This window comes from Babylonia areolata, chromosome 19, assembly GCF_041734735.1.
Source record: "Babylonia areolata isolate BAREFJ2019XMU chromosome 19, ASM4173473v1, whole genome shotgun sequence".
Lineage (NCBI taxonomy): Eukaryota > Metazoa > Mollusca > Gastropoda > Neogastropoda > Buccinidae > Babylonia > Babylonia areolata.
Genome location: NC_134894.1, coordinates 64183848 through 64206347, shown reverse-complemented (window position 1 = coordinate 64206347; position 22500 = coordinate 64183848). Strand labels below are relative to the sequence as shown.

General features: G+C 42.2%; 1 protein-coding gene across 1 annotated transcript in view; it reads left to right on the top strand.

Annotated features, from left to right (window-relative positions):
* Nucleotides 1–22500, top strand: part of LOC143294242 (kinesin-like protein KIF28) — a 60870-nt gene that overhangs the window by 7373 nt on the left and 30997 nt on the right. The window contains exons 5-9 of the mRNA XM_076605673.1: nt 1294–1351; nt 4119–4252; nt 8147–8217; nt 19703–19763; nt 20323–20496. Coding sequence (XP_076461788.1) covers nt 1294–1351; nt 4119–4252; nt 8147–8217; nt 19703–19763; nt 20323–20496 — 498 coding nt within the window. The remainder of the gene's footprint in view (nt 1–1293; nt 1352–4118; nt 4253–8146; nt 8218–19702; nt 19764–20322; nt 20497–22500) is intronic.

Below are 22500 nucleotides of genomic sequence, written 5' to 3'. Positions count from 1 at the left end.
TATTCTGACTTTCAAATGTGATGTGACCAATTTTCACAGACCTATCTATATTCTGGCTTTTAAACATCACCAGTTTTTACAGACCTATTCTTTAGTCTGACTTTCAAATGTGACGTGACCAGTTTTCACAGCCCTATCTATATTCTGTCTTTCAAACGTCACCAGTTTTCACAGCCCTATCTATATTCTGTCTTTCAAACGTCACCAGTTTTCACAGCCCTATCTATATTCTGTCTTTCAAACGTCACCAGCTTTCACAGCCCTATCTGTATTCTGTCTTTCAAACGTCACCAATTCTTACAGACCTATCAATATTCTGTCTCTCAAACATCACCTATTCTTACAGACCTATCTATATTCTGTCTTTCAAACGTCACCAATTCTTACAGACCTATCTATATTCTGTCTTTCAAACATCACCAATTCTTACAGACCTATCAATATTTGGTTCAGGGGATCCTGTCACAGACGTCAACAGCTACACAGACCCTATCATAATATCGTCCTCACAACGTCACCAGTTACTATCCAAACCTGTGTTTTGAATTTGGCTGTAAAGTGGTTGTACATGTCGGTCACAGCTTCACCAGATGGTGTAGATACTTAATCAGGATGGAACAGCGGAACGCACGGTGCTACGCATGGGGCTTAAGGAGGTACAAGGATGTTGGAGATTGTGTTGTGTGTAAGTGTTTTGGGATCTGTGTAAGTGTGTGTTGAGGTTATCACTGCTGGTATGTCATTGCTTCGAGATGTGGGAGTAATAAAATAATTTGTCTTGAACAGTTAAATGAATTGGTCTGACTCATGAGTGTGTGTATTATTTGTGTTGAATGTTTGTAGTGACAAGTGCATTGTGTGTGGGGATGTGTGTGTGTGTGTGTGTGTGTATGTGTGTGTGTGTGCAGTGTATGTGTGCATGTGTTGTGTTATACTCTCTTGTGTTGTCTCGTGTTTGTTGATTGTGAGGAAATTGAACAGTAAGTAAGTCTTGGATTTAAATTAATGTGCTCTAAACGGGCCCTGCGAGGGTAATTGTGTTAATGTGTTGTGGCGGTGTAATGCTTGTGTTTCTTTGTGCTATCTTGGATTGGATGAATAGATAAGGTGGTTCTGTGAAAATAGTTTCATTACTCAACACTTTGTTTGTGTTGATAGGGTGTTGGGTAACGGTGCGTAATGAATGATGAAGGAGGAGGAATGGATGCTGTCATCCACGTTAGTTTAATCCGTCTCTAGAAAATGCTTTGGCACTAGTCGTATGACACAGTACACATATGTGCCTGCCTGCAGATCAGAAGAGTCGCGATTGTGCCCTGGAAGACAACAAGAGTTCAAATATACAATTCTGGTGAGATGACTGGATGGGAGCGGGTGAAGTTTGGGCTTTTGGCAGGTTTTATTATCGTAAAGCGAGATTTTAGGTTATTGAAGAATGCGGTGTTTGTAAATTGATTTGTGTCTACTCACTCCTTCTCTTATACATATTTCTTTTGTTTTTTTCGTCTTGTGGGAAAAGCGCTGGAGTAAAAAAGAGCTCCATTTGCGCTGGTGGATGTGCGGGAGGTGGACAGTCAGTTTGGGTTGGAATTGTTTGATATATTAATTGTTGATACAAGATTCGCTGTTCGTCTGCTTTTCTCGCTGGCAGCCGTGGTTGTTGTTTTGTTTTTCTTTGTGTTGTGTATTGTGTTTGCGTTTTGAATGTCTTGTGCTGGTGATGTTGTGTCTTTCCCTTTTCTCTATTTGTATCTATTCTTGTCTCTGCCCTGTGTCTGCGAGCTACCCATTTCCATCTCTTCGTTCAGCCCCACTTCTCTTCTCTCATTTCTCTGTGACTCTTTTTTCTTTGGCTTTCTTTATCTTCAGTATTTATTTTCTCTTCTGTTCGTCTTCCTCTTTCTGTCTCTCATTCTCTCTCTGTGTCTCTGTCTCTGTCTCTTTCTCTCTCTCTCTCATCCACACTCCCCCCCTGTCCTTCTCTCCCTGTCTCTCTCCCCCTCCCCTCTCTCTCTCTTTCTCTCTCTCTTCTTCTCTTTGTCTCACCAGCCTCTGTGACAAAGTGGTTTGAGTTGTGCACTGATGGCTTGGAAGATGCAGGTTCAAATCCCAGCAGAGGTTATTTTGGCCCGCAGCCGACTCCTGCCAGAGCTGAGTGTGCTAAGGGCTTGTATAAGAAGACTGGGACCACACAGTCGAGTATCATCCACTTCACAGGATGCATCTTTGGGTGTGTTCCTCCAATTTCCTGACCAACACTGCATGTGTCTGTATCTGTCAGGCCTGGTTAACACCAGAATGTCATGAAGGAAGGAAGCACAGAGTACAGACTTGTCACATAGTCCCAGAACTAAAATACACCTCCATACCAGTATCATCATCATCTTCCTCCTCCCCCTTCATCGCCATCTCCCTCTATCTGTGAATGTAGCAACGATTATGATTTCACACTGCTACATTGATACAGTGATACTAGTATCCTCCTCCTCCTTCATGTCTCTATCTGTGAACTGAGCAAAGATTACAAAGTCACCCTGCTACATTGATACAATGATACTATTATCCTCCTCCTCCTCCTTCATCTCTCTATCTGTGAACTGAGCAAAGATTACAATGTCACCCTGCTACATTTATACAGTGAGCAGGCAAAGATTACAATGTCACCCTGCTACATTGATACAGTGAGCCGGCAAAGATTACAATGTCACCCTGCTACATTGATACAGTGAGCAGCAAAGATTACAATGTCACCCTGCTACATTGATACAGTGAGCAGGCAAAGATTACAATGTCACCCTGCTACATGATACAGTGAGCAGGCAAAGATTACAATGTCACCCTGCTACATTGATACAGTGAGCAGGCAAAGATTACAATGTCACCCTGCTACATTTATACAGTGAGCAGGCAAAGATTACAATGTCACCCTGCTACATTGATACAGTGAGCAGGCAAAGATTACAATGTCACCCTGCTACATTGATACAGTGAGCAGGCAAAGATTACAATGTCACCCTGCTACATTGATACAGTGAGCAGGCAAAGATTACAATGTCACCCTGCTACATTTATACAGTGAGCAGGCAAAGATTACATTGTCACACTGCTACATTGATACAGTGAGCAGGCAAAGATTACAATGTCACCCTGCTACATTGATACAGTGAGCAGGCAAAGATTACAATGTCACCCTGCTACATTGATACAGTGAGCAGGCAAAGATTACAATGTCACACTGCTACATTGATACAGTGAGCAGGCAAAGATTACAATGTCACCCTGCTACATTGATACAGTGAGCAGGCAAAGATTACAATGTCACCCTGCTACATTTATACAGTGAGCAGGCAAAGATTACATTGTCACACTGCTACATTTATACAGTGAGCAGGCAAAGATTACAATGTCACCCTGCTACATTTATACAGTGAGCAGGCAAAGATTACATTGTCACACTGCTACATTTATACAGTGAGCAGGCAAAGATTACATTGTCACCCTGCTACATTTATACAGTGAGCAGGCAAAGATTACAATGTCACCCTGCTACATTTATACAGTGAGCAGGCAAAGATTACAATGTCACCCTGCTACATTTATACATTGAGCAGGCAAAGCTTACAATGTCACCCTGCTACATTTATACAGTGAGCAGGCAAAGATTACATTGTCACCCTGCTACATTTATACAGTGAGCAGGCAAAGATTACAATGTCACCCTGCTACATTTATACAGTGAGCAGGCAAAGATTACAATGTCACCCTGCTACATTGATACAGTGAGCAGGCAAAGATTACAATGTCACCCTGCTACATTTATACAGTGAGCAGGCAAAGATTACAATGTCACCCTGCTACATTGATACAGTGAGCAGGCAAAGATTACAATGTCACCCTGCTACATTGACACAGTGAGCAAGCACCATGCTACATTGATACAGTGAGCAGGCAAAGATTACAATGTCACCCTGCTACATTGATACAGTGAGCAAGCAAAGATTACAATGTCACACTGCTACACTGATACATGATACCAGTATCCTCCTACCTCACCATGTCTCTCTACCTGTGACCTGAGCAAAGATGACAGTTAATTTGACTCTGGTCCATGGACACAGTGAGCGTGCCGACAGCACGGGAGCCACAGGCGATCGTCTGAAGGAAGGGTCGGCCATCAACCAGTCCCTCAGCATGCTGGGAAACTGCATCGCCGCTCTGGCCAGCAACTCCTCCGGCAAGAAGAAAACTGTCGGTCAGTGCAGCTTGTCGTCTGGGGACTGGGTTGGTTGTTGGTGTTGTTGTTCATCTGATAGATTTCATCTGTTGTTGTTGTTGTTCATCTGATAGATTTCATCTGTTGTTGTTGGTGTTGTTGTTCATCTGATAGATTTCATCTGTTGTTGTTGGTGTTGTTGTTCATCTGATAGATTTCATCTGTTGTTGTTGGTGTTGTTGTTCATCTGATAGATTTCATCTGTTGTTGTTGTTGTTGGTGTTGTTGTTCATCTGATAGATTTCATCTGTTGTTGTTGTTGGTGTTGTTGTTCATCTGATAGATTTCATCTGTTGTTGTTGTTGGTGTTGTTGTTGTTCATCTGATAGATTTCATCTGTTGTTGTTGTTGGTGGTGTTGTTCATCTGATAGATTTCATCTGTTGTTGTTGTTGGTGTTGTTGTTCATGTGATAGATTTCATCTGTTGTTGTTGCAGTTGTTGTTCATCTGATAGATTTCATCTGTTGTTGTTGGTGTTGTTGTTCATCTGATAGATTTCATCTGTTGTTGTTGTTGGTGTTGTTGTTGTTCATCTGATAGATTTCATCTGTTGTTGTTGGTGTTGTTGTTCATCTGATAGATTTCATCTGTTGTTGTTGTTGTTGTTGTTGTTCATCTGATAGATTTCATCTGTTGTTGGTGTTGTTGTTCATCTGATAGATTTCATCTGTTGTTGTTGGTGTTGTTCATCTGATAGATTTCATCTGTTGTTGGTGTTGGTGTTGTTGTTCATCTGATAGATTTCATCTGTTGTTGTTGTTGTTGGTGTTGTTGTTCATCTGATAGATTTCATCTGTTGTTGTTGTTGTGGTGTTGTTGTTCATCTGATAGATTTCATCTGTTGTTGTTGTGTTGGTGTTGTTGTTCATCTGATAGATTTCATCTGTTGTTGTTGGTGTTGTTGTTCATCTGATAGATTTCATCTGTTGTTGTTGGTGTTGTTGTTCATCTGATAGATTTCATCTGTTGTTGTTGGTGTTGTTGTTCATCTGATAGATTTCATCTGTTGTTGTTGGTGTTGTTGTTGTTCATCTGATAGATTTCATCTGTTGTTGTTGGTGTTGTTCATCTGATAGATTTCATCTGTTGTTGTTGTTGGTGTTGTTGTTGTTCATCTGATAGATTTCATCTGTTGTTGTTGTAGTTGTTCATCTGATAGATTTCATCTGTTGTTGTTGGTGTTGTTGTTCATCTGATAGATTTCATCTGTTGTTGTTGTTGTTGTTGTTCATCTGATAGATTTCATCTGTTGTTGTTGTAGTTGTTCATCTGATAGATTTCATCTGTTGTTGTTGGTGTTGTTGTTGTTCATCTGATAGATTTCATCTGTTGTTGTTGTAGTTGTTCATCTGATAGATTTCATCTGTTGTTGTTGTTGTTGGTGTTGTTGTTCATCTGATAGATTTCATCTGTTGTTGTTGGTGTTGTTGTTGTTCATCTGATAGATTTCATCTGTTGTTGGTGTTGTTGTTGTTCATCTGATAGATTTCATCTGTTGTTGTTGGTGTTGTTGTTCATCTGATAGATTTCATCTGTTGTTGTTGTAGTTGTTGTTCATCTGATAGATTTCATCTGTTGTTGTTGTAGTTGTTGTTCATCTGATAGATTTCATCTGTTGTTGTTGTTGTTGTTGTTGTTGTTGTTCATCTGATAGATTTCATCTGTTGTTGTTGGTGTTGTTGTTCATCTGATAGATTTCATCTGTTGTTGTTGGTGTTGTTGTTCATCTGATAGATTTCATCTGTTGTTGTTGGTGTTGTTGTTCATCTGATAGATTTCATCTGTTGTTGTTGTTGTTCATCTGATAGATTTCATCTGTTGTTGTTGTTGGTGTTGTTGTTCATCTGATAGATTTCATCTGTTGTTGTTGTTGTTCATCTGATAGATTTCATCTGTTGTTGTTGTTGTTAGTGTTTTCTGTGAGTCTCGGAGATTGAATGAGAGGTTTCATTCGAGCACTACATATTTTCTCAACAAACACAACATAACACAACACAGCACAGCACAGTACAGCACAGCACAGCACAGCCCAGCACTACACACACAGCACAGCACAGCACTACACACACAGCACAGCACAGCACAGCACAGCACAGCACAGCACAGCACAGCACTACACACACAGCACAGCACAGCACAGCACAGCACAGCACTACACACACAGCACAGCACTACACACACAGCACAGCACAGCACTACACACACAGCACAGCACAGCACAGCACAGCACAGCACTACACACACAGCACAGCACTACACACACAGCACAGCACAGCACTACACACACAGCACAGCACTACACACACAGCACTACACACACAGCACAGCACTACACACACAGCACAGCACAGCACTACACACACAGCACAGCACAGCACAGCACAGCACAGCACTACACACACAGCACAGCACTACACACACAGCACAGCACAGCACTACACACACAGCACAGCACAGCACAGCACAGCACAGCACTACACACACAGCACAGCACTACACACACAGCACAGCACAGCACTACACACACAGCACAGCACTACACACACAGCACTACACACACAGCACAGCACAGACTACACCACGAAACTCAGACAGCACTACACAGCACAGCCACAGCACAGCACAGGCACAGCACTACACACACAGACAGCTCAGCACTTACACACACAGCACAGCACAGCACTTACACACACAGCACCAGCAAGCATACACACACAGCACAGCATACACACCACAGAACACAGCACAGCACTAACACACAGCACAGCCCAGCCTACACACACAGCACAGCACACACAGCACAGCACTACACCACACAGCCCAGCACAGCACTACACACACAGCACAGCCAGCACTACACACACAGCCACAGCACAGCAACAGCACTACACACACAGCACGCACAGCATCTCACACACAGCACTAGCACTACACAAACAGCCCACAGCTCAGCACTACACAACAGCACAGCCAGCACAGCACCAGCACAGCACAGCACAGCACTTACACACAACAGCACAGCACAGCACAGGCATAACACACCAGAAAGCACAGCACAGCACTACACACACAGCACAGCACAGCACAGCACAGCACTACACACACAGCACAGCACAGCACTACACACACAGCACAGCACAGCACAGCACAGCACAGCACAGCACTACACACACAGCACAGCCCAGCACTACACACACAGCACAGCACAGCACTACACACACAGCACAGCACAGCACAGCACTACACACACAGCACAGCACAGCACAGCACAGCACAGCACAGCCCAGCACTACACACACAGCACAGCACAGCACAGCACTACACACACAGCACAGCACAGCACAGCACTACACACACAGCACAGCACAGCACAGCACAGCACATGTTGCACCTTTGTAGCACACAATCCTAAGTGAACCTCATGAATTTCATCTGGGGAGTTTTGAAAAACAGCACAATGCAATGCATCACAACGCATCGCAACAGAACACAACACAGCACAGTGCAGTGCAGTGTAGTGCAATTCAATCCAATGCAATCCAGTACAATCCAGTCCAGTGCAATGCAATGCAATTTTTTGCTATGGAACACAACACAGCACAGCTCAGCACAGCACAGCACAGCACAGCACAGCACAGCATAATTCGATACAATGCAATGCAACGCAACACAACACATCATAACACAATACATTAAAATACAATGCAGTACAATACATTTCAGCATAATACAACACAACACAACACAGTACAACACAATCCATAACAACACAATACAATATGTGGCGGCACAATTCAACAAACACCAGTGTGTGTGCATTTCTAGACGTCTCAGTTCCAACTGACTGCTGTTTCCTCCCCCTCCTCCCGCAGTGCCTTTCAGAGATTCGGTGCTGACCAAACTCTTGCAGAACGCACTTGGTGGCAACAGCAAGACCGTCATGGTAAGGAATGCAAGTGTTTGTGCCGTGTTGTCAGGCGTGGGTCAACTGGAGTTGCGTACCTTTCTATCCTGCACCTGGGTGTCATGTACTGGTCTGCACTCTGCTGCCCTGTTTTCTCTTCTAAGTCATCAAACTGTTTTTCTTCCCGTTTTGTTTTGTTTTGTTTTGTTTTTTGGTAGTATCTCATGTGTGTGTGTGTGTGTGTGTGTGTGTTCATTTCACTTCCTGTTTTTTTAATTTTATTTTTATCTTGTGTGTGTGCGTATGTGTGTGTATGTGTTCATTTTCTCTGGAAATACATTGTCTGTCAACACCAAGTTGGGCTTAAACATAGGAAAAAAAAAAATCCCAGCACACAGCTTTTGCTCTGACAAACACTTGCTTTCTGATGGCAAGCTAACAGGTTCAAAACTGATACTTAAAAATAAAAAAGGAATTAGGACATTTGCTGGCCAAAACTACTGCAAGTTAGTGTGACTTTGAAGATTTGATTGTGTCTGCTGGTCTGCACTCTGACTGAATTGTTAACTGGGTGGTTTGTGTGAGTCTGACTGTTTGATTGAGTTGTTAACTGGGTGTGGTTTGTGTGAGTCTGACTGTTTGATTGAGTTGTTAACTGGGTGTGGTTTGTGTGAGTCTGACTGTTTGATTGAGTTGTTAACTGGGTGTGGTTTGTGTGAGTCTGTTTGATTGAGTTGTTAACTGGGTGGTTTGTGTGAGTCTGACTGTTTGATTGAGTTGTTAACTGGGTGTGGTTTGTGTGAGTCTGACTGTTTGATTGAGTTGTTAACTGGGTGGTTTGTGTGAGTCTGACTGTTTGATTGAGTTGTTAACTGGGTGGTTTGTGTGAGTCTGACTGTTTGATTGAGTTGTTAACTGGGTGGTTTGTGTGAGTCTGACTGTTTGATTGAGTTGTTAACTGGGTGTGGTTTGTGTGAGTCTGATTCTTTGATCGAGTTGTTAACTGGGTGTGGTTTGTGTGAGTCTGACTGTTTGATTGAGTTGTTAACTGGGTGTGGTTTGTGTGAGTCTGACTGTTTGATTGAGTTGTTAACTGGGTGGTTTGTGTGAGTCTGACTGTTTGATTGAGTTGTTAACTGGGTGGTGTGTGTGAGTCTGACTGTTTGATTGAGTTGTTAACTGGGTGGTTTGTGTGAGTCTGACTGTTTGATTGAGTTGTTAACTGGGTGTGGTTTGTGTGAGTCTGACTGATTGATCGAGTTGTTAACTGGGTGTGGTTTGTGTGAGTCTGACTGTTTGATTGAGTTGTTAACTGGGTGTGGTTTGTGTGAGTCTGACTGTTTGATTGAGTTGTTAACTGGGTGTGGTTTGTGTGAGTCTGACTGTTTGATCGAGTTGTTAACTGGGTGTGGTTTGTGTGAGTCTGACTGTTTGATTGAGTTGTTAACTGGGTGGTTTGTGTGAGTCTGACTGTTTGATTGAGTTGTTAACTGGGTGTGGTTTGTGTGAGTCTGACTGTTTGATCGAGTTGTTAACTGGGTGGTTTGTGTGAGTCTGACTGTTTGATTGAGTTGTTAACTGGGTGGTTTGTGTGAGTCTGACTGTTTGATTGAGTTGTTAACTGGGTGGTTTGTGTGAGTCTGACTGTTTGATTGAGTTGTTAACTGGGTGTGGTTTGTGTGAGTCTGACTGTTTGATTGAGTTGTTAACTGGGTGGTTTGTGTGAGTCTGACTGTTTGATTGAGATGTTAACTGGGTGTGGTTTGTGTGAGTCTGACTGTTCGATTGAGTTGTTAACTGGGTGGTTTGTGTGAGTCTGACTGTTTGATTGAGTTGTTAACTGGGTGGTTTGTGTGAGTCTGACTGTTTGATTGAGTTGTTAACTGGGTGTGGTTTGTGTGAGTCTGACTGTTTGATTGAGTTGTTAACTGGGTGGTTTGTGTGAGTCTGATTCTTTGATCGAGTTGTTAACTGGGTGGTTTGTGTGAGTCTGACTGTTTGATCGAGTTGTTAACTGGGTGTGGTTTGTGTGAGTCTGACTGATTGAGTTGTTAACTGGGTGGTTTGTGTGAGTCTGACTGTTTGATTGAGTTGTTAACTGGGTGTGGTTTGTGTGAGTCTGACTGATTGAGTTGTTAACTGGGTGGTTTGTGTGAGTCTGACTGTTTGATCGAGTTGTTAACTGGGTGTGGTTTGTGTGAGTCTGACTGTTTGATTGAGTTGTTAACTGGGTGTGGTTTGTGTGAGTCTGACTGTTTGATTGAGTTGTTAACTGGGTGTGGTTTGTGTGAGTCTGACTGTTTGATTGAGTTGTTAACTGGGTGTGGTTTGTGTGAGTCTGACTGTTTGATTGAGTTGTTAACTGGGTGGTTTGTGTGAGTCTGATTCTTTGATCGAGTTGTTAACTGGGTGTGGTTTGTGTGAGTCTGACTGTTTGATTGAGTTGTTAACTGGGTGTGGTTTGTGTGAGTCTGACTGTTTGATTGAGTTGTTAACTGGGTGGTTTGTGTGAGTCTGACTGTTTGATTGAGTTGTTAACTGGGTGTGGTTTGTGTGAGTCTGACTGTTTGATTGAGTTGTTAACTGGGTGTGGTTTGTGTGTCTGACTGTTTGATTGAGTTGTTAACTGGGTGTGGTTTGTGTGAGTCTGACTGTTTGATCGAGTTGTTAACTGGGTGGTTTGTGTGAGTCTGACTGTTTGATTGAGTTGTTAACTGGGTGGTTTGTGTGAGTCTGACTGTTTGATCGAGTTGTTAACTGGGTGGTTTGTGTGAGTCTGACTGTTTGATTGAGTTGTTAACTGGGTGGTTTGTGTGAGTCTGACTGTTTGATTGAGTTGTTAACTGGGTGGTTTGTGTGAGTCTGACTGTTTGATCGAGTTGTTAACTGGGTGTGGTTTGTGTGAGTCTGACTGTTTGATTGAGTTGTTAACTGGGTGTGGTTTGTGTGAGTCTGACTGTTTGATTGAGTTGTTAACTGGGTGGTTTGTGTGAGTCTGACTGTTTGATCGAGTTGTTAACTGGGTGGTTTGTGTGAGTCTGACTGTTTGATTGAGTTGTTAACTGGGTGTGGTTTGTGTGAGTCTGATTCTTTGATCGAGTTGTTAACTGGGTGGTTTGTGTGAGTCTGCCTGTTTGATCTGGTGTATGTGTCAGGGGTGGGGTGGGGGTTGGGTTAGGGGTGTTGTGGTCCCTTTTATTTGTTTCTTTTAACAAGTCGTATCACACAAGAGCCATGAAGGCTGTACCTCTCTTGTTATTTTGATGATTTTTGAATGTGTGTGTGTGTGTGTGTGTGTGTGTGTGTGTGTGTGTGTCTTTAAAAAAGATGAGACAAATGTGTGGTTTTGCTGACAGTTGTTGGGGGCTTTGTGGTTGCACACATTATTTCTTTTCACGTTTTCTCCTTTCATTAGGCACCACTTTTTTTTCTTTTCTTTTATTTTACCCATGCCTTATTCTGTGTTTGCACCTGAAAAGCACATTGTGTGTGTGTGTGTGTGTGTGTGCGTGCGTGCATGTGTGTGTGTGATTCATGACAAGAACTGAAAATCAGATAAAGAAAAATTATACGCATTTATAGATGCGCCTTCCATTTCTGCTTGAAATATCGTGAACTAGTATTAGATGCACAGATATTTTTGACACATGTTATCATTTTCTAGGAAGCAGTGTCATACATTTTTTTGGTGCACATTTTCACATGTCAGAAGTTACTAAAACAGTTCTTCAGTTTGATTTCTGCAAACAATTTCATGAACTGTAGTACTAGTATTTTGCACTGATAAAGTTTAACATCACTGTTTCATTTTAATGCACAGCATACATTGATTTCCTGATGTGGTGATGATATGCTGAGTTTCCAATCTGATGACATCAGTTCATGTCCACTGTGTCTAGGGCTGGGCATCATGGCAGTGAATTCATGTCCACTGTGTCTAGGGCTCAGCATCATGGCAGTGAATTCATGTCCACTGTGTCTAGGGTTGGGCATCATGGCAGTGAATTCATGTCCACTGTGTCTAGGGCTGGGCATCATGGCAGTGAATTCATGTCCACTGTGTCTAGGCTGGGCATCATGGCAGTGAATTCATGTCCACTGTGTCTAGGGCTGGGCATCATGGCAGTGAATTCATGTCCACTGTGTCTAGGGTTGGGCATCATGGCAGTGAATTCATGTCCACTGTGTCTAGGGCTGGGCATCATGGCAGTGAATTCATGTCCACTGTGTCTAGGCTGGGCATCATGGCAGTGAATTCATGTCCACTGTGTCTAGTGCTGGGCATCATGGCATTGAATTCATGTCCACTGTGTCTAGGGTTGGGCATCATGGCAGTGAATTCATGTCCACTGTGTCTAGGCTGGGCATCATGGCAGTGAATTCATGTCCACTGTGTCTAGGGCTGGGCATCATGGCAGTGAATTCATGTCCACTGTGTCTAGGGTTGGGCATCATGGCAGTGAATTCATGTCCACTGTGTCTAGGCTGGGCATCATGGCAGTGAATTCATGTCCACTGTGTCTAGGGTTGGGCATCATGGCAGTTGAATCATGTTACTGTGTCTAGGGCATGGGCATCATGGCAGTTGAATTCATGTCACATGTGTCTAGGGCTGACATATGCATGAATTCATGTCACTGTGCTCTAGGCTCAGCATCACTGGCAGTGTAATCATGTCCACTTGATTCTGAGGGTCAGAATCTGGCAAGTGAATTTCATGTCCACTGTGTCTAGGGTTGGGCATCATGGCAGTGAATTCATGTCCACTGTGTCTAGGGCTCAGCATCATGGCAGTGAATTCATGTCCACTGTGTCTAGGGTTGGGCATCATGGCAGTGAATTCATGTCCACTGTGTCTAGGGCTGGGCATCATGGCAGTGAATTCATGTCCACTGTGTCTAGGCTGGGCATCATGGCAGTGAATTCATGTCCACTGTGTCTAGTGCTGGGCATCATGGCAGTTGAATTCATGTCCACTGTGTCTAGGGTTGGGCATCATGGCAGTGAATTCATGTCCACTGTGTCTAGGCTGGGCATCATGGCATTGAATTCATGTCCACTGTGTCTAGTGCTGGGCATCATGGCAGTGAATTCATGTCCACTGTGTCTAGGCTGGGCATCATGGCAGTGAATTCATGTCCACTGTGTCTAGTGCTGGGCATCATGGCATTGAATTCATGTCCACTGTGTCTAGGGTTGGGCATCATGGCAGTGAATTCATGTCCACTGTGTCTAGGGCTGGGCATCATGGCAGTGAATTCATGTCCACTGTGTCTAGGGCTGGGCATCATGGCAGTGAATTCATGTCCACTGTGTCTAGGGCTGGACATCATGGCAGTGAATTCATGTCCACTGTGTCTAGGGTTGGGCATCATGGCAGTGAATTCATGTCCACTGTGTCTAGGGCTGGGCATCATGGCAGTGAATTCATGTCCACTGTGTCTAGGGCTGGGCACAGGAAGTCTGGGCCTAGTACTGTCCTTTCCCTGTTTATCACCATTCTCAAACTGTCATATTTTTCAACAACAACAAAAATATAGATCTGTCTAATCACCACAGTGTTTTAACTGGAGTCCGTGTGTTTCTTACCTTGTTCACAGAGGAATGCTGGACTGTCAGGTGATCTAGGAAGGTGGCAGAATGGTTAAGACATATCTGCCAACATAGAGTCTGTAGTGGTCTGGGTTCAAATCCCTCACATTAATTGTTATCATTGGAGTTATATTTCAGTATTGAACCATATAGCAAAGTAGTATGATGATATTCTCAGTATGTTTGTGCCTGTGTGTGTGTGTGTGTGTGTGTGTGTGTGTGTGTGTTGTGAGACATATAAGTGTGTCTGTCACTGTTTTCATTATCTTGCTGATGTTTTGGATGTGTTTTTGTGAATCATGTTGTGAGAACATTAACCCAGCTGCATAAAATAATTTTGAGGAAAAGAATAAGAGACTTAGTCGTCTGCTTGCTTTACACATCATATTCAAGGGATCTGTATGTTGTCTATCTTTTTCAGGCATAGAAGGCAAGTATGCATCATTCGGTCATTTCTTTGTCACATTTATTTTGACCTCACACAGTTTTTGGACCAGATGTGTTTCTGTATTCAGTAGGATTTTTTTTTAAAGTAAAGAATTTATAAAAAGAAAAAAAAAGTAAATTTTTACAAATCATTGATGACTCAAGCAGGCAAAATCTGTTTCTTGCAGTTGAGCAGTTGGAGTATGTTGTTGATATTCCAAACAAAAATATAAATAGAATACTTCAAATATTTATGTATACATCTTGTCTGTATGCAAATTTTACTTTGGGTTTCATGTTTTGGGGGGCAATACTTTTAATTTCACAGACGTGCCAAGACTGTGCATACATGTTTTAAGGCATCATGTTTATATTCATATTGTCAGCTGAATATTGTACTGATGCTTTGGTCCAGAAATTGTGCACTTTTTCCTTTGCATCTTTGTGTTTTTAATTCAGTGATTTGTTTTTTAAAGAATGCATGCATGTTTGTAGCAAATAACTTCCATGCATTTAGCATGTTACTGCTCAAGGAGTTTCACCATTATCTTATGCTGTAAAAAGGCATTTTCTTTTTGATTAAACAGAATTCATTGACAGCATTTTTTCTTCTTTTTTTATTTTACTGCTCAGTTGACTTTGTCATTGTCAAAGAAAAGCTATTCTGGTTTGTGTGTGTGTATGTGTGTGTGTGTCCCATGCATAGAGAGGGCGTTGAAACAGCACGCAAATGATCAACAGGTTTTGAGAGCTGAATCTTGTGCAGATACAATTCAAGGGTCTCTCACTCCAGTCATTAGCAAGCATGCACAACAGGGATGAAACAGGAATGGTAGAAAGCCAGAGAAAGTGGACGCTGAGAAGAGGGGAGCTAAACATACAGCTGTAGAGCTTGGTTTGACTTAGTTGGCATGCCAGTCATTTAGAATATAGACTGAGTGTCGTGTGATGCAGCATGGCCGTGGAATGATGAAAGTTGACAGTGCATGTGAAAACCTAACAACAAAAGAACTGACATTTCTGTCACGATGCTGGGGGGGGGGGAAAGAACACTCAACATTTATTGATTTCTTTGCTTTGATTAAAAGAAAAAAAGAAAAAAGTAACATGCTTAAATTTGCTAAGCTTGTGCTTGCATATTGAGAAAGGAATGTGTACTACACATACAAACACACAACACACACTACATACATATACATTCACACATACATGATGCATACTTACATATACTTTAAATCTGTACAGCTGCACAGCAAACACATACCACTGTGTTTTCACACCCTTGGCTTTTGTTAGCATGCAGACAGACCATTTGCATTTTGTTAGACCTGGTTTTGCATCTTGTGATTTAAATAAATATGTGACCTAAATTATCAAGGTATTTCAAATTAAACACATTGGCATACATTGCTGAACCTGCAACATGGTCTGTGATGACAATAAAAGTAAAGCTAAACATTATATGTACATTTGATAGCAATGAAGAGGTTAAAAAAAAGCCTGTGTACATGCTAGAATGGGAGTGTAGTTGTAAGTCTGTCCAGCAACATTTTAGAATGCTTGTGTAATTGAAGGAGAACATAAGCATCTGTGTTTTCAGTTTTGTAAATGTGCATTTGACTGTAATATGTATGTCACAGGTTTTGTAGACATTTGGGTTCTTGTCCTGAACAGGTGTTGTCTTAGTTAAACCATATCAGTAGGTTTAGATATGTTGTTGTTGTTTTTATTTCATAATAACATTAACTTGTTTCCACAATCAATAACATTCTGTCATTGTCGGTGTTTAGTTATTCATAATGACATTAACTTTTTTTTCATTCTTTACAATATTTTTCAAGTAATTGTCATTGTTCAGTTGTTTATATTTATAGTTCTGGTAATAAGATGTACAACTCCTGGACTCATCCAGATCTATCTCCCCAAACAATTTAAACTATTCTGCCAGCAGTGTTTTGCAAAAAAACACAAGCACCCTGCATCATGACAAGATATGATTGAAAGATACCTAGATAAATCTGTTTTTTAGTGCTATTTTTGCTGATACAAGAGAATCTCTTGTTTCGTTCTATCAAGATGAGTGGATAATAATGATGATGATGATGATATGGATGCTTATATAGTGCCTGTTTTCAGTCAGAGACCAGACTCTAAGTGCTTTACAAACATTTACACAACAGGCTGCCTACCTGGATAGAGCCGACAACTGCGATTGGACGCTTATCATTTGTTTCCTGTGTCGTTCAGTCAAGTGTCAGTCATGTGGACTTACACACTCACACAGACGTAACATTTTTATGTGTATGACTGCTTTGTCTGTTAACCCTGCCAAGTAGGCAGCCATACTCCGTTTTCAGGGGTGTGCATCCTGGGTATGTTTTTGTTTCCATAACTCAGAGAAACCAACATGGATTCCAGGATCTTTAATGTGTGTATTTGATCTTCTGCATGCGTATACACATGCAGGGGGTTCAGGCACTTGCAGTTCTGCACATAAGTTGATCTGGGGGATTGGAAAAATCTCCACACTTAACCCAGGTGTGACTGGGACTGAACTCAGGAAACTGAGGAGGGAATCCAACGCTGTAAATATTTGACCAGGGTACCCAGTACTGTCCTTGATCAGCGAGGAACAGGGTACCCAGTAATGTCCTTGATCAGCGAGGAACAGGGCACCCAGTAATGTCCTTGATCAGTGAGGAACAGGGCACCCAGTACTGTCCTTGATCAGCGAGGAACAGGGTACCCAGTACTGTCCTTGATCAGCGAGGAACAGGGTACCCAGTACTGTCCTTGATCAGCGAGGAACAGGGTACCCAGTACTGTCCTTGATCAGCGAGGAACAGGGTACCCAGTACTGTCCTTGATCAGCGAGGAACAGGGTACCCAGTACTGTCCTTGATCAGCGAGGAACAGGGTACCCAGTAATGTCCTTGATCAGTGAGGAACAGGGTACCCAGTAATGTCCTTGATCAGTGAGGAACAGGGCACCCAGTAATGTCCTTGATCAGTGAGGAACAGGGCACCCAGTAATGTCCTTGATCAGCGAGGAACAGGGTACCCAGTAATGTCCTTGATCAGTGAGGAACAGGGTACCCAGTAATGTCCTTGATCAGCGAGGAACAGGGCACCCAGTAATGTCCTTGATCAGTGAGGAACAGGGCACCCAGTAATGTCCTTGATCAGTGAGGAACAGGGCACCCAGTAATGTCCTTGATCAGTGAGGAACAGGGCACCCAGTAATGTCCTTGATCAGCGAGGAACAGGGCACCCAGTAATGTCCTTGATCAGCGAGGAACAGGGTACCCAGTAATGTCCTTGATCAGCGAGGAACAGGGCACCCAGTAATGTCCTTGATCAGCGAGGAACAGGGCACCCAGTAATGTCCTTGATCAGTGAGGAACAGGGCACCCAGTAATGTCCTTGATCAGTGAGGAACAGGGCACCCAGTAATGTCCTTGATCAGTGAGGAACAGGGTACCCAGTAATGTCCTTGATCAGTGAGGAACAGGGCACCCAGTAATGTCCTTGATCAGCGAGGAACAGGGCACCCAGTAATGTCCTTGATCAGCGAGGAACAGGGTACCCAGTAATGTCCTTGATCAGCGAGGAACAGGGCACCCAGTAATGTCCTTGATCAGTGAGGAACAGGGTACCCATTAATGTCCTTGATCAGTGAGGAACAAGGTACCCATTAATGTCCTTGATCAGCGAGGAACAGGGCACCCATTAATGTCCTTGATCAGTGAGGAACAGGGTACCCATTAATGTCCTTGATCAGTGAGGAACAGGGTGCCCATTAATGTCCTTGATCAGCGAGGAACAGGGTACCCATTAATGTCCTTGATCAGCGAGCAGGGACTCTTTCTCAAGGCCGGGACAGCATGTAGGGGGTGTGCATAGGTCATGCATTTACTCTTTTTTTTCTCTTTTTCTTTTAATGCATGTGTGGTGTGGTACATATGACCAGTCTGCATGTTTTGACACTTGATAAGCACATAGGTGTTTAAAGCGTTGGACTTTCAGTCTGAGTGTCCTGGGTTCTAATCCTAGTCCTGACGCCTGGCAGAGGGTGGAGATTTTCCCCATCTCCCAGGTCAACAGGTGTACAGACATGCTTGTGCCTGATCCCCCGTCGTGTGTGTATGCATGTGGATCAAATACGCACGTTAAAGATCCAGTGATACATGTCGGTGTTCGGTGGGTTATGGAGACTAGAACATACCCAGCGTGCACCCCCCTCCTCCCCCCAAAATAGAGTATAAACGCCTACACGGTGGGGGTAAAAACAGTTACACACATAAAAGTAAAAGCCCACTTGTTGATAGGAGTGAACGTGGGAGTCACAACCCACAGAGAAAGAGGAAGCTTTGACACGTCTTTGAAACTGAAACTGGAACTCTCACTCAATCTGACCACGCCCAGATTGCGGTGATTTTTCACCAAGCTAAACTACACACCAGTAGCAGTGCTGTGATAGTTCTTGGGATTAAAGAAACGTCAGTGAAAGAACCAGAGCTGCTCCCTACATATGGTTTGGTATTGATGGAGTTGCTGTGGGTAAAGATCTCTTTTTACTGCTAATACTACGGAACAGACCAAGACATATGTTCCATTATGAAGCAAATTTGGAATGGCTCTTTTATAGTTGAAAAAATATATAAATATTGAATATGTTGCTTTTTAATCCTTAATCACTTGATGATCCAGTTAGAGAAATCAATGAAGGTGAAGTCTATGATACAGATTACAAGCAGAATGGTGAGAGATGGCATACAACATAAAATGAAATAGAATTTAAAACAATGCAGACTGATCAAAATAACATCTGTCCACTGTTTAATATTATAATGTGACCACCATTTATGTATACCTGAAGAATTCTTTTTCTACATAGAACCAGTTACTTAACCTAGTTGACATTTCTTACTCTTCTGTTATTTTAACAATTGTTTGCCAACTGGCATACATTATGTTTGTGTATTGCAGTTTCTTTTCATTTTGATGTTCATTGGTTCTAAGAGACTGGCAGGTGGTTTGGAGTATGACCACTGTTTGTTAGCTTGTACTACTTAATGCGGGACTAGAAGCGAAATGTGAATGTGTTGAGTGATATTAACTGATTAATTTTAATTATCAGAGTCGCTCATTTCTAATAAAATTTTAACTGTAACAAACAGTACAGTTTTAGAGTTACTTAGTTGGATTATCTGGATATAGGGGTAGGTCTATGTAACTATTTCAAAGAGATTTTTCTGAAGCACAAATGTTGCTCATTTACTGCTTCTGGTAGATGTATAGCTAAATTAACCGAACGCTTCACTGAATTTAGGCAGTTAATCATGGTTTCAAATGACATGACCTTCAACACACTGGTGCACTTGACAAATTTGTGGCTTTCCATCATGTTTTGTGAAGTACACTCATAGTATGACAGGGATACTTTGCTTCAAACAAAGACTGTACTTTGTTCAGAAAGTCTAATTGTCTGTATCACTGCCAACAGATTGCCGCACTGAGTCCAGCTGACATCAATTATGAGGAGACCTTGTCTACGTTGCGATTTGGTGAGTCTTTCAACAATAATAACAACATTGTTTTGAGTATTTTTGAGGAATTGTTGAGAGTGGGAGATGGAGGAGTGGGGGGAGGGTGGGGGAGGGGGGAAGACAGACGAAAATGACAGACTGACAGCACTGCAGAATGATTGGATAGGATGACAACTTGCAGAGACCCAGGCTTTGACACGCAACTGACAGAGGCGGAAGAATCTGATGAACAGTTGCTTTGTGTATAATCAGGTGATTTTTGGATCAGTGACAGATGAAAAGCTGCTATGTGTATAATCAGGTGATTTGGGATGAGTGACTGGTGAAGTTGCTATGTGTATAATCAGGTGATTTGGGCTGAATGACTGGTGAACAGTTGCTATGTGTATAATCAGGTGATTTGGGATGAATGGTGAACAGTTGCTATGTGTATGATCAGGTGCTTTATGATGAATGACAAGGATTAACCCCATGACTGCTGAGCATACTCAGCAGCAGCACCAAGATGTTATCACTGAAATGGCAATGAAAACAGATAAGAGATACAGTCAGTAGCATCGGCACTTTGCTGTCACAGCTGACCGTGCCAAGCAGATCAAGACGTCGGCCATCGTCAACGAGAGCCCGACAGACAAACTGATCCGAGAGCTGCGGGAGGAGAACCAGCGACTGATGGAGCTGCTGAAGCAGGGGGGAGGGGCTGCCGCCGCCGCTATGATTGGTCAGACTGCAAGTGCCGGGGAGCCCGACGGTGAGGGGGTGGGGGTGGGGGGTGTTTGTTGTTGTTGTTTCTGGTCAGTTGGTTGGTTGGTTGGTTGGTTTTTGCAAAGATGATAATAACATTAAGAAGCAGAAGAAGAAGAAATAGAGGAGAAGGAGGAGGAAGAAAAGGAATATCAATAATGATAATAATGATGATGATAATAATGATCATAGTAATGATAGATGATAGTAACAATGATAATGGTGGTAGTGGTGGTAATGATAAAAATGATAACAACAATAATAATGATAATGATAATAACAATAATGATAAGGAGAAGAAGAGGAATATTATTGATAATGATAATAACAATAATGATAAGGAGAAGAAGAGGAATATTATTGATAATGATAATAACAATAATGATAAGGAGAAGAAGAGGAATATTATTGATAATGATAATAACAATAATGATAAGGAGAAGAAGAGGAATATTATTGATAATGATAATAACAATAATGATAAGGAGAAGAAGAGGAATATTATTGATAATGATAATAACAATAATGATAAGTGGAAGAAGAGGAATATTATTGATAATGATAATAACAATAATGATAAGGGGAAGAAGAGGAATATTACTGATAATGATAATAACAATAATGATAAGGAGAAGAAGAGGAATATTACTGATAATGATAATAACAATAATGATAAGGAGAAGAAGAGGAATATTATTGATAATGATAATAACAATAATGATAAGGAGAAGAAGAGGAATATTATTGATAATGATAATAACAATAATGATAAGGAGAAGAAGAGGAATATTACTGATAATGATAGTAATGAGGAGGACAACAAGGGGGTTTGTTTTATTTGTATTTATTTTTTTGTTTTGTTTTGTTTTTTGTTTGCTTTTGATACAAACTATATAAAGATTGCAAAGATGACGTACATATGACAAAGTAGTGATATTTGTGAACAAAATGGAACATCACTTGGTATTTAAGGTTAAGTTAAAGGTTAAAGGTCACTTAGCCTTTCATGGCCATCAGACTTGTGCATTCATATCCACCAGTCTAGGGCTGGGCTCAGGGAAACGAGGCCCGGCCCTCACTTTCTGTCGTTTTTATCTTCTCCAGCTGAAGTCAGCTTCCCATTCATACCTGGGTAATGTGAGGACAGTTAGAGTAAAGTGCCCTTCCCACTCATGCCTGGGTAATGTGAGGACAATTAGAGTAAAGTGCCCTTCCCATTCATGCCTGGGTAATGTGAGGACAATTAGAGTAAAGTGCCCTTCCCACTCATGCCTGGGTAATGTGAGGACAATCAGAGTAAAGTGCCCTTCCCACTCATGCCTGGGTAATGTGAGGACAATCAGAGTAAAGTGCCCTTCCCATTCATGTCTGGGTAATGTGAGGACAATCAGAGTAAAGTGCCCTTCCTGTTCATACCTGGGTAATGTGAGGACAATTAGAGTAAAGTGCCCTTCCTGTTCATACCTGGGTAATGTGAGGACAATCAGAGTAAAGTGCCCTTCCCATTCATGTCTGGGTAATGTGAGGACAATCAGAGTAAAGTGCCCTTCCTGTTCATACCTGGGTAATGTGAGGACAGTTAGAGTAAAGTTCCCTTCCTGTTCATGCCTGGGTAATATGAGGACAATTAGAGTAAAGTGCCCTTCCCATTCAGGTCTGGGTAATGTGAGGACAATCAGAGTAAAGTGCCCTTCCCATTCATGTCTGGGTAATGTGAGGACAATCAGAGTAAAGTGCCCTTCCCGTTCATGTCTGGGTAATGTGAGGACAATCAGAGTAAAGTGCCCTTCCTGTTCATACCTGGGTAATGTGAGGACAATTAGAGTAAAGTGCCCTTCCTGTTCATACCTGGGTAATGTGAGGACAATCAGAGTAAAGTGCCCTTCCCATTCATGTCTGGGTAATGTGAGGACAATCAGAGTAAAGTGCCCTTCCTGTTCATACCTGGGTAATGTGAGGACAATTAGAGTAAAGTGCCCTTCCTGTTCATACCTGGGTAATGTGAGGACAG